General features: G+C 40.8%; 1 protein-coding gene across 1 annotated transcript in view; it reads right to left on the reverse strand.

Annotated features, from left to right (window-relative positions):
* EIF2AK2 (eukaryotic translation initiation factor 2 alpha kinase 2) overlaps positions 1 to 12,505 on the reverse strand; it is a 23,730-nt gene extending 11,225 nt beyond the window's left edge. The window contains exons 1-7 of the mRNA XM_035563316.2: positions 12,394 to 12,505; positions 11,618 to 11,749; positions 8,720 to 8,834; positions 7,442 to 7,629; positions 3,930 to 4,056; positions 2,133 to 2,206; positions 1,269 to 1,353 (exon numbers count right to left, since the gene is read on the reverse strand). Coding sequence (XP_035419209.2) covers positions 1,269 to 1,353; positions 2,133 to 2,206; positions 3,930 to 4,056; positions 7,442 to 7,629; positions 8,720 to 8,834; positions 11,618 to 11,749; positions 12,394 to 12,494 — 822 coding nt within the window. The 5' untranslated portion in view covers positions 12,495 to 12,505. The remainder of the gene's footprint in view (positions 1 to 1,268; positions 1,354 to 2,132; positions 2,207 to 3,929; positions 4,057 to 7,441; positions 7,630 to 8,719; positions 8,835 to 11,617; positions 11,750 to 12,393) is intronic.
* Between the last annotated feature and the right edge of the window lie 1,383 nt (positions 12,506 to 13,888).

Here is a 13,888-nt window from a genome sequence, read left to right on the forward strand (position 1 = left end):
AATGTATACAGCATCTGTCTATAAATGTGTTCATACCTTATATAAAAAGTAGGACTCATATATAAACAACACAGGACTCAAATGCATAGTAAGTTTACAGATGATAGTAAATTAGGAGGAGCTGCTGACTCCCTCGAGGGTAGAGAGGCCTTGTAGAGATATCTTGACAAATTACAGGGCAGAGCAATCACCAACCACATGAAATTTAACAAGAGCAAGTGCTGGATTCTGCACCTGGGTAGGAGCAATCTTGGATTTATGTGCAGACTGAGGGACGAGGGGCTGGACAGCAGCCCCCAGAAAGAGATCTGGGGGTTTTAGCCAATGGCAAAATGAATATGAGTGAACAGTGTGCCCTGGCAGCTGAAAGGACCAACTGTTTGCTGGGGCCCATCAGGCACAGCACTGCTAACTGGTTGAGGGAAGGGATTGTCCCGCTCTGTTCTGCGCTGGTGCTGCCCCACCTCAAGTAGTGAGTGCAGTTTTGGGCACCACAATGTAAGAAGGACATAAAACTATTAGAGAGTGTCCGAAGGAGGGCAACAAAGATGGCGAAGGGTCTAGATGGCAAGACATATGTGGAGCAGCTGAGGTCCCTTGGTTTGTTCGGTCTAAAGAGACTGAGGGGAGGCCTCACAGCAGCCTGCAGCTTCCTCACGAGGGGAGTGGAGGGACAGGTGCTGAGCTCTGCTCTCTGGGGACAGCGACAGGACCCAGGGGAATGGCATGGAGCTGGGACAGGGGAGGGTCAGGCTGGGTGTTAGGGGGTGGTCAGGCACTGGGACAGGCTCCCCAGGGCAGTGGTCACAGCACCGAGCCTAATGGAGTTCAAGAAGCGTTTGGACAACACTCTCAGACACATGGTTTGATTTTTAGATGGTCCTGTGTGGAGCCAGTAGTTGGACTCAATCCTTTTGAGTCCCTTCCAACTCAGGTTATTCCATGGAAGAAATAAGACTGATGCCATATCTGAAATTTTTCACATAGTTTATGTATGACATCATTTTTCCCCACAAAAAAAAATGAGCTTAGTTTGATCACCCTTCTCACTAGTACAAGCCCATGTAATCCATGATACATAAACTGGGTCCACAGTAAATAAGTAAATGATAATGGATAATAGTAAGAAGGTACTTAATATTCCTAGAAAAAATGCTCAAATATTTTCTAGTAATTAGCAGTAAAGGAGGAAAGTGATGCTTCACTCTGGCAAGAAGCTTGCTCTATTCAGGGTCTAAAATATGAGAAAGACCATCTTTTTACTTTACCTGCAAAGGTGAAGCCTTTTCAGATGGCAACATGTCTCTCATTTTTTCTACCAAGTCTGCATTTGAGTCTTTAAAGTGAATACCCCTATTATGGAAAGACAATACTCTCATTTTAGGTGAAAGTAATCATAAACTAATAAAATGCTTCCTAGAATTTAAAAAAAGAAGCATAGAAGTCATACAAGTTTTTAAAAGCAAGACCTGAGTAAGCATTAACCACCATGACTGATTTAAACTACAAAACTTTACGTAGGAGAGCTAATAAAAAGTAACATTTTGTAATATATTTCTCTATTTCTATAAAATCTGAAATATATGATATCCTTTATTTTAAAAGTTTAAATACAGAAGTTTATTTCAATACAGTGCAGCCACTTCTAGTATTGTATGTATCAGCTTGCTTTACAATGCCATGAAGAATATAAAAGAAGTGAAAGCAGCACTACCACCACATACACTGCTAGGCATGAAAGGCTTGACCTGAGGTTCCCAAGTTACAAATGAAACATTATGCATGTTCGTTTTTTTTGTTAAGCAAATTTTCCCTTTGTTGGGAATGAAGATTTATGGAGAATGTGGAGAATGAAAAAGGAAAAAAAAAAGAAATCAGAATGTGGAGCATAGAAAAGTACTAAAACTGAGTTACACCGAATTTTACAAGAGTGTCACAATAGGAGAATGAGTGTTAGAAATGTCATGAAATAATACAACTGACTGGTGTAGCTTTGTTCCTTTTATGTTGCAATAACAATGCCTCTGATAGAAATATTCAATAAAGAAACTAAGGCAAATATTATTTAGAATGAGATCTAAAATTAGTAAATACACTTTATCACTATCACATTATCAATGAACCCAACTTACCCAGACTGAACTGACTCTCCAGGGGAATTAGGTTCACTAGCTGAAGAACTGGTGATAGATTTTTCACTTCCTGTCTGAAAAAAAAAAAAAAAGGAGAACGGGTAGCAAAATCACATAAAAAGTCCTTGGAGAAAAAAAAAAAAAAAAAAGCCCATCTAAGATGGGGGAAGGAAGATTACAAGGTCCTAAGTGGAAGCTGATAGCAGCACGGAACATTCCAAGCACTGCATAAGAAAGGCATCTGCCCAACTTCCACCTAGCCTAGTGAAAAACAGGGCCCTCTCACAGTGAGCATGATTATACAGACACATTTGCAGAAGTAGAGTCTAGGACCTATTAAAAATTAAGAAAAGAGTAACAATTATTAAAAGCAAACATTTCCATTGTTTACTGCGCAGCAGTTGTCTGTGAAAAATGAGATGTATGTAAGCTTTGGTATATGTAATCAGCATAACTGAAAATCTAACTATGACTGTACAAAAAGACAGTTAAATGCTTTCAGTGTGAAAGCTGATAATGTAACATTAAAAGCAACACCTACAATTGTTACAGATCATAACCTGACAAAAAGTAAAACTCTAAGAGTTTATGCTTCAATAATATAAAAAAAAAAAATCAATTCAGAAATACACTGGGCCTTTCTACTTTTTGCTAATATGTAGATTTAGTTATATTTTGTTTGTTACACGGATACCACCGTGTAGGAATGAAGACACATAGCATGATAATTACAAGGACAACAAAACAGCCCACTCTGCATTTACAATAATTGCTAGAGAGGTTCTGCTTCAGGCAGTAGATGTCAGACTACAATGAAAATGTGAAGAGCCATGAGCTGACAGAATATTACAATATTAAAGGAGGATCCTAGAGCTTAAACAGACTACTCTAAATAGGTAGTTAACTTTAAAACAACAACAAGGCTTTTAAAATCCACAGTAAACTGTTAAATGATGGAAAAAATAAGTACATAAAGTCAAAAAGATTTTTCCTTCTCTGTGCTGCCTTCCCTTCGCTTGAATTAGTTCGTATGTACTGCTCTGCGCACTTCAGAAATTGATTTTGGATTACTATTAGAATTCAGGTACTTTTGTGCATCTATGGAAATATGATGGCTGTCATGAAGACAACAGCTCTCCTCTCTAGAGGATGGTGTTAGCAACTGTTTCACTGGAATCATCCTTGGGACATGACAGAAGTCAAGCTCTTTTGATTCTAATTCCTGCTTTTGCCTGTCTCACACTTCCAAGATTATTAATCCAATAGAAGGCAGTAGGCGATTTGTGCTTACTGCCAGTCACTTGGCAATACTTCAGAGAGCAAACAGAAAACTGGCATATTAGAAGAATATCTCCTCCTCTGGAGATATTCAAGGCCCGTCTGGACGCCTACCTGGGCAGCCTGCTCTAAGGAACCTGCTTTGGCAGGGGGGGGTGGACCTGATGATCTTTCGAGGTCCCTTCCAACCCCTACAATTCTGTGATATTAGAGCAGGCAGGAATCAAAAATGTTTAATATACCTTGCTATTCAAGGGTGTTTGTATCAGACCATGTTCTGAAATAAACAATTAGAGATATCAGCTGTGAGATTTTTTTTTTTTTAATTCAGCAATTGAACATAAAAGCACAACATAAATTTTACCAACAGAATCCTGTAACCCAACTAACTTAAGAAGGATTTTTTTCACCATAAGTGGAATCTATGTTATACGCTTTGAAACAAAATGAATAAGTCCATTTCAAAGACTAAAGATAAAAGAATTTAATTTCCGTCTTAAGGCTAAATATAGCACATACTGTTAGAGATTCAAGCTCACGTAGCTTCTCATACGCTTCTTTTGCAGCGGCTTGTTTTGCAGCACCTAGAGAGTTTCCAGTACCACGGCCATAAACGTGACCACTAATTGTGCAGCTACAATAAAACCTGTAAAATACAGAGAAGAAACTCTCCTTATATCCTGTCTGACAAGTCTCAATTTAATGATTTAAATGACTACAGTCAGTTGACATTATAGAAAGAAAAGCTGAAATATACATCTTCAGGAGAGTATTTTCAATAAGTTTAATATAATTAATAATGGTAGATAACTAATTTTATGTGTCTTCAGATAATATATATATATTTCTAAGTGAGTATTTAACACTTTTTTTTTAAGGTTGAACTCCTCAAAATATTGTATCATAGGTACAGATGATCTCAAATTATCTGAATTTTAAGTTTCATAAGGACTGATTTTGCAGGGGAGCAGAGTTTTCCAGCATACTGTCCAGACAGTTAAAACATGCACGTATTCTTTATCAGCCTTCAGCTGTCATTAACTGGAATATTTGTACAATTCACTGACTGCCATGCATACAGAAGGAGACACAGGCAGGCTCTCCTTGGCGCTTGGTTCCTAGGGGTCTTTGAAATACATGCTGAGAAGTCCACAAAGATGCCAGAGCAACCAAAATAAGTGACAGTTTACCAACACTGACTTTTATCATCATGCCATGTCTTCTCCCAGCTGAACAGACTGAGTCCTGTTAGCCTCTCCTCTTACGTCTTATTCTGCAACCCCCTAACCACCTTAATGGCCCTCCACTAGATTCTCTCTAGATTACCTCCAAATATTTACTCTATTTCTAAAGATTCACATAACACTGTTCAGAATAGAACAGACCAGAACAGTTCAATTGGAAGGGACCTTCAAAGATCATCACATCCAACTGCCTGACCACTTCATGGCTAACCAAAAGTTAAAACACTTTATTGAGGGCATTATCCAAATGCCTGTTGAACACAGACAGGCATGGCGCATCAACCACATCACAAGGAAGCCTGTTGCAGTGTTTGACCATCTTCGTGGTAAAGAAATGTTTCCTAAAACCCCCTCTTCACTGGCTGGCTACACTGTGTCTAATGTATCCCAAAATGGGGTTTGCCCTCTTGGCTGCCAGGGCAGGCTGCTGGCTCACACTGAGCCTGTTGCAACCAGCAACCCCACATCCCTTTCTGCTGAGCTGCTCTCTGGCCACTTGTCTCCCAGTCTGTACCAGTGCCCAACATTTTCCTTTGCTGAACTTCATGCCTTGCTAATCGCCCAGTGCTCCAACCTGTCTAGATGCCTTTGCAAGGCCTCTCGTCCCTCCAGGGAGTCAGCAGCGCCTCCCAGCTTAGTACCATCTGCAAACTGGCTGAGGATGCACTCCACTCCTGCATCCAGGATATGGAAATGTTGAACACAACTGGACCTAGGACTGAGCCCTGGGGAACACTGCTGGTGACTGGCTGCAAGCCAGACGCTGCCCCATTCGCTACAACCCTTTGAGCTCTACCACCGAACCAGCTCATCACCCAGGGTAGAGTGAACCTGGTCATCTTACGGTTGGACAATTAGGCCAAAGGATGCTGTGAGGGACAGCATCAAAGGCCTCACTGAAATCCAGACAGATTATGTCCACTGTCTTCCCTTCATCCACCAAGAGGGTGATCTTATCACAGAAGGAGATCAAATTACTAAGGTAAGACTTTCCCTTGATGAACCCATATTGACTAGGTGAGATAATAGCTTTGGTCTTTAAATGCCTTTCAGTATCCCCCAGGATAATCTTCCCTGTAACTTTTCCAGGGACTGATGTTAGACTAACAGGTCTGCAGCTTCCTGGGTCTCATGCCCTTTCTGTAGATGGGTGTAACGTTGGCTAGCTTCCACGCAGCAGGGACCTGCCTGGACTCCCATGAACTTCGGTAAATTGTTGAGAAGGGTCCAGCTACAACATCTGCTAATTCCTTCAGTACCCTGGGCTGAATCCCATCTGGCCTCATGGACTTATGAATGTTGAGCTCATACAACTGTTCTCTTACAATTTCAGTGACCACAGATGGAACATCACTACTCCTCAGTCATGGTCCTCCAACTCTGATGTCTGGGCAGCCCAAGATCTGTTGTTACTGTGCAATACCGAGGTGGAAAAAGGCATTAAATCATTAAATACATCTGCCTTTTCCTCAGCTTTACTTGTTCGGTGATCACCTGCATCAACTCTCAGTACAATGTTTCCTTTGACCTCCTCTTGCTGTTGACACATTTGAAAAAAGCTTTTTTGTTATCTGATGCCACAGTGGCCAGTGTCAACTCAAGCTGAGCTTTGGCTTTTCTTGTTTTCTCTCTGCAGATGCAAACTGCAGCTCTATACTCTCCCTGTGAACCCAGACCTTGCTTCCAGATATCATATTTTTCTGTTTCTTGCCCTAGTTCCAGGAGGATTTCTCTGTTCAGCCGAGCTGGTCTTCTGCCCTGCTTGCTTGACTTGCAACACAATGGGATTGCCTGCTCCTGGGCTTTTAAAAGGTGGTTCCTGAAAAACGACCAGCTCACATGGACCCCTAAGCCCTCTAGGGCAGATTCCCAGGGGACATTGCTAACTAGCTCCCCTCCCCAAGAAGCTTAAAGTTTGGTCTCTCAAAGTCCAGGGGGGCAATTCTACTGACCTTTTTTCTCCTTACACCAAACATTTTGAACTCAACCAATTCATGATCATTGCTGCCAAGACAGCCACCTACCATCACCTCTCCCACAAGGCCTTCCCTATTCTCAAACAACACATCCAGGAGGGCTCCCTCAGTACTTGTTATCTGCAACGTGCTTTAGGAATTTCCTAGACTTGTCACAGCAGTATGATATTCTTGGTTTATGACTAGGAAGTTGAAATCTCCCAGAAGGATGAGGGCAACTGATCCCAAGATTTCTCCTAATTGCCTAAAGAAAAGTTCATCAGTGCCATCGTCCTGGGCGGGCAGTTGATAGCAGACACCCAGGACATCATCAGCTTTGCTATCTATCCCCTTAATCCTCACCCAGAGGCTCTCTGCCATGATGTCCCTAACAGCAAAGGCTGTACAGTCTGATCTCTCTTTTACGTACAGCACAACGCCTCCACCTCACCTGTCTTGCCTGTCCCTCCTGACAAGCTCGTAGCCCTCCATCCCAGCACTCCAGTCATAGGACTCATCCCACCAAGTCTCACTAATCCCAGTGATTTCATAGCTCTGGGAAGGGACCAAAGCTCCCAGTTCATCCCATTTGTTCCTCCTGCTGTATGCACTGGTATACAAGCATTTCAGATGTGCTCCTGAACCCGCAGCACTCCCCGGAGTGGCATAGATGTTCCCATTAGCCTTGCCACCCTCAGACGGTGACGTACCATCCCTTGGGGTAACCTCAGTGTTCCAAATGGTAACCCGCACAGATCCTAGTTTTTAACTAATGGTAGCGTTAACAAATGCAAAGTACCAAAAGCAAATAAGAACACTAAGTATATCTTACGTGGGCTCATGGGCATCTCCAACACGGTTTGTGTTATTGTAATTAATTACTTGCAATGTCTTTTGTGAATACTCATTTAATCGGCTGACATAGTCAACTGAAAGTCGCACATCCACAGCTAGTCCACATGGTGAGGTCACTGGAGACATCATTTGTTCTGGAGCTTGCATATTTGAAAGACTATTTTGCTGTAAAACAGAAAAGGTAACTTAAAAACTTAAGCTTAATTAAATTAGCATAAGATAAACAGTGCATGAAAACTAATATAGCTGCAAGGTTTGTTAGCATTTCAAAATATTTATAAAAAATTCAGAGAACAGCCACCAATTGTTACATTCTGGATTTCCAAACAAACATAAACCCAGTTTTCAAAGTATTGCACCTGTGTGTTTAACAACCTATCACCACGTCTCCCACCTCCTTTAACAAAAGGCAGTGAATGAACAGTGAAATGTTTCATAAAAAAGTACTGTTTTCTGAATTTTCTCACCACCTCAGAGCCAAGTCAATGGACAGCAGCAGAAAGCTGCTGATGCTGCCATTAGCAAGGGCTGTAAATGCTCCTGTGCATGTACAAGAGGGGAAAGTAGGACTTGTTTGAGGTGTCTCCTGATTAGGCAGCATTTGTAATATATTAGCATTTGTGTTAAAATAAAGACGGTGACATGGTAAAATAATGCAAACAGGTAAGGGAAGATTTCACTCAAAAGGTGCTAAGAAGCATTCAGAGTCAAAAAGTAAATTAGAGAATGGTTACCAAAAAACACCTGGCAGAAACAAGGAACAAAATTCAAACCTAAAAAAAAAATCGAGGCAGTTTAGAATCAACTATACCATAAAGAACATAATGACCCAGAAACAAAGACTAAACAGACCAAATGGAAGTAAGATATTTTATGAGTAAAGTGGCAACAGACACACTGAACAATAGCCTGCAAATGTTCTGAAGACATTCTGAAGGCTCAACAGCCATCATGATGAAAAAGGAACACTGTCCACTCTGGACATGCCAACGCAGCTTAACAGAGGCAAATAAATTTCCTCATCCTTCTATAACACAACAGGAGAAAATACTCTTGATAATACCCAGTAGTAGAATAATAAGGCAAATAGTTCAGTGGTAAAAAGTAGAAAAACACTGAATAAAACAGGACAAAGACAATGTAACTAAGTAATTAGAATCTCTTCCAAATTAAACATTGCTATTTTATTTGCTACTTTTAGAGAATCATCTTTAACCTTTACTAGCAAAAGACATACATCATACAGTTTACTCACCTCTTGTTCAATCATTTCCCATGTGTTTTTTGCTGCTACTGCTCTTGCTTCCTTCTTAGATTTAGCAGTGCCCTTGCCATATTCTACATTGTTTATTTTAACCACAACCTTGAACCTGCAACAACGGAAACTTTTCTGTAACATTGTTAAATTTTGTCTCATAAATACTTAAACACCTTTTCAGATTCAACTTTATTTTTATTATGTACAAAGCACTATAAACTACCTGTGGAGGTATTTGAGCATTCACGTTTTTATTACATCTTACTCCAGGTTACCATAAATCTGTAGTATAAATACTTGTAAAAAATTTTACCTCCCTAATCACAACTGCATATTCTTTATTTGCTCTAACAGTGTTTCTAAATGTTTAACTCCTTTTATAAGCAAAATTACTAAAGAATGCATAAGGTCGGCATTGTTACAAGGGAAGGTTGTGAAGCCCTACCACCAGAACATAACTCAGAGCTGCAAAACCATATGAAGGGAAAAGATCAGCTAATCTTGATTTCATGCATCCAGAAATGATACTACATTCACCTTTGATATAGTGCTACCTACACTGCTTAGTACAAAAAATGCATTTGGTGCTTCACGACACCCAGGTTTAAAGGCAGTCCCTTTTGGCCACTTTGGGTCTCAAAAAAAGAACAGAGGCACATCAGAGATGCAACATGGGATTATGCAGTCACTTCAACTCCAGCATAACTCCCTGCTGCTATTTCCTCCAAAAGACCAACCAGTCCTGCCCTTCTAACACTCAGCCACTGATCCTCTCCACCTCTGGCACACAACTATTTATGCACTGCTGCTGAAGCAGCAACGCAGTGAGTCAGACCAAGAAAAGTCAGCTCAACAGTGACCGTACTCAATCAGGTTGGACTGGAATCAATTTTTTTTTTCCACAGAAACTTGCACGGTGCTGTGTTCTGGATTTGTGATGGAAACAGCGTTGATAGTGTTTTGGCTATTGCTGAGCAGTGCTTGCAAAAAAGGCAAAGCCTTTTCTGTTTCTCACGCTGCCCTACCAGCGAGGAGGCTGGGGTGCACAAGAAGTTGGGAGGGGACACAGCCAGGACAGCTGACCCCTACTAACCAAAGGAATATCCCATCCCATCCCATGTGGTTCAGCAATAAAAGCTGGGGGAAAGTAGGAGGAAGCAGGGCATTTGGGATTATGACATCTGTCCTCTCAAGTAACCATTAAGCATGATGAAGCCCTGCTTTCCTGGAAATGGCTAAACGTCTGCCTCCTGATGGGAAACAGTGACAGAATTTTGCTTTGCTTGCACACACAGCTTTGCCTCACTAAATTTTCTATATCTCAAGTTTTTCTCACTTTTGTCCTTCTGATTCCCTCTGTTATACAGCAGGATGAGTGAGTGAGCGGCTGGCTGGGGGCTTAGCTGCCAGCTGGGGTCAGACCACCACAACACAGTGAGTTAATAGCGAATGGTTGTTTTCAGCCAGATTGTATCTCATCCAGAAATAAATTAATACATGAAATGTTTAGGTGGAAAACAGACTGTGATGCAAAACATTGCCTGCAATCATTGCATACACAAGCCTTAACAAGAGATTTTCAGGAGGTAAAGAGTAGGACAAGGCACACCAGTTTGCTGCATGCTTTACATATAGAAAACAGCATACAAAAAAGAAAAAAAAAAAAGCATAAAAGAAATTCTTTCTGAAAGAGCACCACAAGAGCACCCAAAGGGGTATACAGCACTCGTGATTGTGGCCCAACACTGTGTACTTTGCTCCTCAGAACAGCCCAAGTCATCCAGGATTTTCCTAAATAACACTATCACAGCACACGCCACCTACAGATACAAGACAGTTGGCTGAATTATATTTTTTGAACATAACAGAAAAATGGAAAAGTGCAAAAAATTGAATAAATGAGTAAATTTGAAATGTACGCAAATTCTATTAGTCCCATGCCATCCCTTTTGAAGTATGAACATGTAGCTGTGTGAGCACTGTGATAAGGGTTACTTTCATGAGCTGCATGAAAAAAAAAAAAAAAAGAATAATTGATCAAAATTGGAGACCCAGATAATACTTAATAATTTACTCTGGGATTATGGTCAGGTCTAAAAAGAAATCAGCACAGAGAGTGCTTTCTGGCAACATGGAGACAGTAACTTAAAGAAACATACTGGTTTGAGCAACCTGGTCTAGTGGAGGGTATTCCTGCCCATGGCAGGGGCATTGGAATTAGATGATCTTTAAAGTCGCTTCCAACCCAAACCATTCTATGATTCTATGATTATTAACACAATACTTGTCTTCACGCAAACTAGCAAAGAAACAGAAGGAAACATCACAGATGGTGGGTATCTATGATCTCTGGTAAGAGAAAAAACAGCAAAACACCATATTTGTGTTAAAAAAACAACACACATTTGATCACTTGTAACTGTCCCTAAAAATAAAAGCAAAACTGTTTAAGGGAAAGAACCTTGGTACCCAAACAATTAATATACACACAAACTTTCTGTTTAGAAATTAAGAATGTAAATCACAAATAATTTCTGTACTTTGTAAAACTAAATAAAAAAATAAAGCACTTAAATTCGCGTGCCATAAACTACTTGCTGCAATCCACCCACCTTCTGAAGTATTATTCTGTGACAAATGCATAGCATAAATACGATGCAGTTACCAGTAACGTGCATTGCTATTGCTCTCAATGAACAGCCATTAACCCTGAAAAAAGCTCTCTCTTTAAAACCTGTGCATCACATGACATCCTCTGTACCCACCCACCCATCTGTGTTTTCAAACAGCTCTCTACCACACATACACTTTCAACCAATCAACTTCTATGACTACAGTCTTTGCCCAATTTATGTCAAGTATCCTGATGGTTATTGACACGCATAGTGAACTTACTCAGGATCATGAGATGGGCCTGTCCTGTCCACAGTCACATAATCAAGCTGTAATTTATTCTTTTGACAGTAACTGTTGATCTTGCCCATACACTCTCGTTCCATCTTGACACAGTATCTGAGTACGAAGGCCCTGTAAATATTGAAGGACATCTCTAAGTCTCCACGCGTTAGTACAGCGATAACCTCAATTCTGTCAGACAACTACTGTGATATAGAATATAAAATGTTGCCAATAGGATAAAGTTCATAGAAAATAATTTCTAGGTTCTAATTCAAGTGGTTGACTTGCTACTGTTTTGAAGACTTACTGAAACAACAGGTTTAGAAAGCAGAGCAGCGAATACAATGATTATGAAAGATTTCTTAACAGATTTCTTGGCAAGAAAAGGTTGAATCATTCACTGAATTCTGAGAAAAATCAGTAACCATTTCTCCAGACAGAACTAAAACCGATTCCTTCAGAGTGGAACTGAGAGACATTTTAACATCTGCTTTCAAAACGTGAAGACTGTCAAGCTCGGTGATACATACAACAGATAAATCCATGGCAATGACAATAGCTAAAATAGGCAGTGAGAGAAAAACGAGCGGAGAAAAAAAAATTACAGAAGGACAGTAAAGAATAAGTCAAGAAGCACATCATTTAAACGGGGATTAAAAATAAATAAATAAATATATAAAAACACCACACAACCCGGGCCCCGCGGCACTGAGCACGACCCCCTTGGGCCGGGCCCCTGCAGGCCGCAGCCCCCCGGGCCCAGCCGCCATTACCTGGGCTCCGACCCGCTCGGCTCCGCTGCGCAGCCCGGAGTGCGGCCCGCTTGGCCCGGCCCGGCGCGCTTTGCACCGCCCAGTTTCTTTTCCTCCAGCATCGCCGGCCCCCGGCTGGAAGTGAAAGCGAAAGCGCAGCGACACGCCCAAATACAAATACAGCTTTTCCCAAATACAAATGGGTTTTGGTAGCCCTTCTCCTTCTCTGACTAGCCCGGCGACACGTTCGTATCCCCTGCCAAGCACGCCCATGCCGGTAACAGCTCCAACCATTCTTGGTGTTCATAGCAGCACCCCCCTCTCCTTCAGTGCTGCAGTGGTCTTGAGCAACTTGCCAAAGAAATGAATTCCAAACTGTACTTAGGCCCTGTAACAAAGTGTATTCCGTTTTATACATTTCAAATTCTCAGCTCCGTTGCTATCCTTTTGGTTAGATGTTATTTGACTGTGTCATATGATTTTATTGCATCCCATTTTACTGCAAGCTCTCTGTGTAAATTTTTCCTCCATCCTTAACCACCTTTATTACCCTCCCCTACCCTTCTGCACCCAAGGAAGTTTTTTAATGAGTTGACCAGTAAGTACAAATCATTCCAAATGAAGCTTTACTGCTAATTAAGAAAGAAAAAAAAATCAGCATACCTTTTTACATGTTGCTTCATCACATTCCTCCTGTGTTGACAAGTGTTGATTTAACAAAGGTGGTCTTCCACCTTCTAGAGACGATGCCAAACTGCACATACTGAACTTAGAAAAGATTAAAAAAAAAAAAAAGTCACTTAAGTATTTTTCCTTCCAGCATGGATTGTATCTAACAGTGCTGAATGTTATGTCAGTCCACTCAGCCTGCTCTGACCTCACAGTCCTGTTTTGCTTTCAATCAACAAATAACTTTCTTCAATGTCAGAGCTATTTCTCATGCCTCATAGTTAAACTCTTCTTTAAACCTAAAATATGCTATGGACATCAAAGAACACTAAGGCACTTCACAGTAAGTCTGTCACTACAATTAAAATAATAATAATAATAATAATAATAATAATGTATTTCTGAAAAGTAAAGAAGGGAAAAGAAAGAAATCTGCAAGATCAGATTCTAGATCTATATCTATATCCCACCTCCTGCAAGGTCTCCTCCCAGCAGAAACCAGACACTTGTGGAGTGGAGAAAGAAGTTTCAGGTCTTATCCTCAGAACGAGGAAATGGCTTGGGCATCCACCTGCATCTTGGAAGCATACCCTTCTCTTCCAGAGCACAGACATGACCAAAAGTGAACACATTCAGCTAGCAGTGGGGATGCAGAGAAAAACATCAGAGAATTCAAAACATTAAATTTCAAAGTAAAATCATCTTGCACATAAAAGGACAAACAATTGATGATATTAGTCATAAGCAGCAACAGTTCTAAGCTGAAAGAGGGGAGATTTAGATCACATATTAGGAAGAAATTGTTCACTATGAGGGTGGTACGGCACTGGCACAGGTTGCCCAGAGA

The sequence above is a fragment of the Cygnus atratus genome, chromosome 3 (assembly GCF_013377495.2).
Source record: "Cygnus atratus isolate AKBS03 ecotype Queensland, Australia chromosome 3, CAtr_DNAZoo_HiC_assembly, whole genome shotgun sequence".
Lineage (NCBI taxonomy): Eukaryota > Metazoa > Chordata > Aves > Anseriformes > Anatidae > Cygnus > Cygnus atratus.